Source organism: Neoarius graeffei, chromosome 6 (assembly GCF_027579695.1).
Source record: "Neoarius graeffei isolate fNeoGra1 chromosome 6, fNeoGra1.pri, whole genome shotgun sequence".
Lineage (NCBI taxonomy): Eukaryota > Metazoa > Chordata > Actinopteri > Siluriformes > Ariidae > Neoarius > Neoarius graeffei.
Window position 1 is genome coordinate 52,448,383 of NC_083574.1, and position 3,417 is coordinate 52,451,799.

General features: G+C 44.0%; 1 protein-coding gene across 5 annotated transcripts in view; it reads left to right on the top strand.

Annotated features, from left to right (window-relative positions):
- Nucleotides 1–1,689, top strand: part of rspry1 (ring finger and SPRY domain containing 1) — a 34,181-nt gene extending 32,492 nt beyond the window's left edge. For all 5 annotated transcript variants that reach the window (XM_060923830.1, XM_060923829.1, XM_060923831.1 and 2 more), the window contains one exon: nt 404–1,689. In XM_060923830.1, the coding sequence (XP_060779813.1) occupies nt 404–500 (97 nt within the window). In that variant the 3' untranslated portion in view covers nt 501–1,689. The remainder of the gene's footprint in view (nt 1–403) is intronic.
- Nucleotides 1,690–3,417: the final 1,728 nt, after the last annotated feature.

Genomic DNA, 3,417 nt, shown 5'->3' on the forward strand with positions numbered 1-3,417 from the left:
TTGTCACGTGATATTTAGCGGAATGTTTATGATGCTTAGTTCGCATAATCTCGTTTGGTGTCGCTTCAATCGCGACTGCACTCGTCAACAGTCGTGAGTTAGTTGGGGATATGTGCGTGCCCTGTCGGGAGTCGGCTCTGAAATGGGTCGGTTCGGTACCGCGTGGATCGGCGTAGTGTGCGGCTAGCGTTAGTGATTTTTTTTTTTTTAGGTTCACTAAAAAAAAAAAAAAAAAGTGTAGCTACAATTTACACTTCCTAAATGAACAAACTTCAGACACTAAATGTGTCTAGCGAAAGGGGGAGAATGTTTCTTTAACAGTTGATAACTGCACTTGTTTTGGATGCAGTCATGAATCATGTGCATGTTTTTAAAACTTCTGGATGATTGTGTGTCTCCGTAGTGGGATTTGCATGGAGTGTGCCTTACAGCTGGATACGTGCCCGCTGTGTCGTCAGGACATTCAGACACGAGTCAGACTCATTTCACACGTGTCCTGACACCAGCTCTTAAAGCCAAGACACGGACATTCCCCCTAGCTTCCATCCCATCCAAGTTCTGTCCAGGAGATCCAGGCTGACCAATAGAACCATGAGGCTGTTTCAGGATGGGATGCTGCAGCTCAAAATGTTGAAAGGAAGGAGAGCTTGAAGCTTGCTCCTGAGGAGAGAGAAGGGAAAAAAAAAAACCCCAGAGGACCAGAAGAAGAAATGGGAAGGAACATGTGGACTCTAAGACGGTCAGCCCCAGCGAGAGGGGAAAACTTGGGGAGGTTGAGTAGTTTCTCAGAAGGTCAAAGCATCATTTCCAGGAATATGACAATTAATGCATGTCTTGCTGTACATGCATTATGTACACAAGTATCTGCCTAGGACTCGCTCCCTAAAGGCACGAATCAACAGTGCCTGCATATCTCTATGTTCAGATGTGTTGTATGTATCTGTGACTCTCTCTTATGTTTTAAACTCGACCACACAAACAGCAGTTCCTTCACCTCTATTTATCCACGTTGATGCAGCTCCCTGAGACAGAGCAACCTTAATATTTTCTTGGCTCGTTCACTCTCTTTGCCATACTTGAAACAATTACGGGATGTGTCCCTTGCATTATAAGTAGGATGGATTTGAGAATTAACGGATTTGAGAAGCTGTGATTTAAAATCGGATTATGCAGACTTTTTTATTGTACACAATGAAAATGCTATTTAGTATCTGGGGGCGTCGTGGCTCAGGTGGATAAGGCGCCATACCATAAATCCGGGGACCCGGGTTCGATTCCGACCTGAGGTCATTTTCCGATCCCTCCCCGTCTCTCTCTCCCGCTCATTTCCTGTCTCTACACTGTCCTATCCAATAAAGGTGAAAAAAGCCCAAAAAATATCTTTAAAAAAAAAAAAGAAAATACTATTTAGTATCAAAAACTAAATTTTCAGAGATTAACCTTCGACTTGCAACCCCACACATTCAGGCTGCAGTGCTGTTCAGCAGTTGAGTCATTTGCCTTGTTTACTTTTTGTTGTGTAAAGATGCACATACAGTATCTCTATCACGGATAGGGAGAGTAAAATGTTAACTTTCAGACGCAGTTAATGAGCAAGAGCTCCCAAAGATTGTAAAAGACTGAATTCAGAATCATTCTTTTTCTTAACTGTGATGTTTATAATAAACATCTAATTTATGTGTTGCATAATTGTTTGTTCCACGTTATCTAAGGATTTTGGTTACAATTCACCAGTCTGTATATTGTTATGCTACAGTTACATTTGTGACAGAGTTTAAATCAACTGGAAATATTTATTTCCAGTACTTTGGGTGGATTGTCTGGTTTTCCTGCACCTCTAAAAACCAGTAGGTGGATTGACTAACATACAGCAGCCTTTCTCAACCAGGGTGCCGTCAAAAAATTATATATTCTAACATTGAAATAAATAAGGGGCGGCATGGTGGTGTAGTGGTTAGCACTGTCACCTCACAGCAAGAAGGTTCTGGGTTCGAGCCCCGTGGCCGGCGAGGGCCTTTCTGTGCAGAGTTTGCATGTTCTCCCCGTGTCCGCGTGGGTTTCCTCCGGGTGCTCCGGTTTCCCCCACAGTCCAAAGACATGCAGGTTAGGTTAACTGGTGACTCTAAATTGACCGTAGGTGTGAATGTGAGTGTGAATGGTTGTCTGTGTCTATGTGTCAGCCCTGTGATGACCTGGCGACTTGTCCAGGGTGTACCCCGCCTTTCGCCCGTAGTCAGCTGGGATAGGTTCCAGCTTGCCTGCGACCCTGTAGAACAGGATAAAGCGGCTAGAGATAATGAGATGAATTAAAATTCCAAAAAACAATAGTTACACTAATGCAGATCATCGCCGCCTCATGCATCATCAAAATTTCTCACGGCCCCCTTTCCCATGTCACAACGTCACTGCGTATGTTTTATATGGGGGTGCCTTGAGAATTTGCATACTTCTGAAGGGTGCTGTGACTGAAAAAAGGCTGAGAAACGCTGACATACAGGACCAGTCAGAAGTCTGGACACACACCTCATTCAGAGGCTGTTCTGTATTTTGAATACAATATTGAAAAAAATCAACACTACGAAACAACGTGGAACATGTATGGAATTATGTGGTAAATAAAATGTTTGTTTCATGTTTTAGATTCTTCATCCAGCCTTGATGATGCTTTGCACACTTGGTGGTGTTATCTTAACCAGCTTCATGACAGGAATGTTTTTCAATTAACTGCTCTGCCTCGTCAAAAGTTAATTAATGCATTTTAGACCAAATAATACAGTAAATAGCCCTATTCTACAACTGGAGTAATCGATATTGTCAAGAACTGCTCAGCTAGGTAGAGAGAAACATCATCTATCGTTACTTTAAAACATGAAGTGCCTTTTTAATTAATTAAAAATAAGGAAAAACGGGGCGGCACGGTGGTGTAGTGGTTAGCGCTGTCACCTCACAGCGAGAAGGTCTGGGTTCGAGCCCCGTGGCCGGCGAGGGCCTTTCTGTGCGGAGTTTGCATGTTCTCCCCGTGGGTTTCCTCCGGGTGCTCTGGTTTCCCCCACAGTCCAAAGACATGCAGGTTAGGTTAACTGGTGACTCTAAATTGACCGTAGGTGTGAATGTGAGTGTGAATGGTTGTCTGTGTCTATGTGTCAGCCCTGTGATGACCTGGCGACTTGTCCAGGGTGTACCCTGCCTTTCACCCGTAGTCAGCTGGGATAGGCTCCAGCTTGCCTGCGACCCTGTAGAACAGGATAAAGCGGCTAGAGATAATGAGATGAGATAAAGAAAAACCACTGAATTAGGAGGTGTGTCCAGACTTTTTCCTGCTACTGGATGGATAGATGGATGGATGGATGGGCTGAATTAATTATAAGTGCAGCTGCTCTGTGCAGTGTTTGTCCTGACAGTACAGCAGGTGGCGCT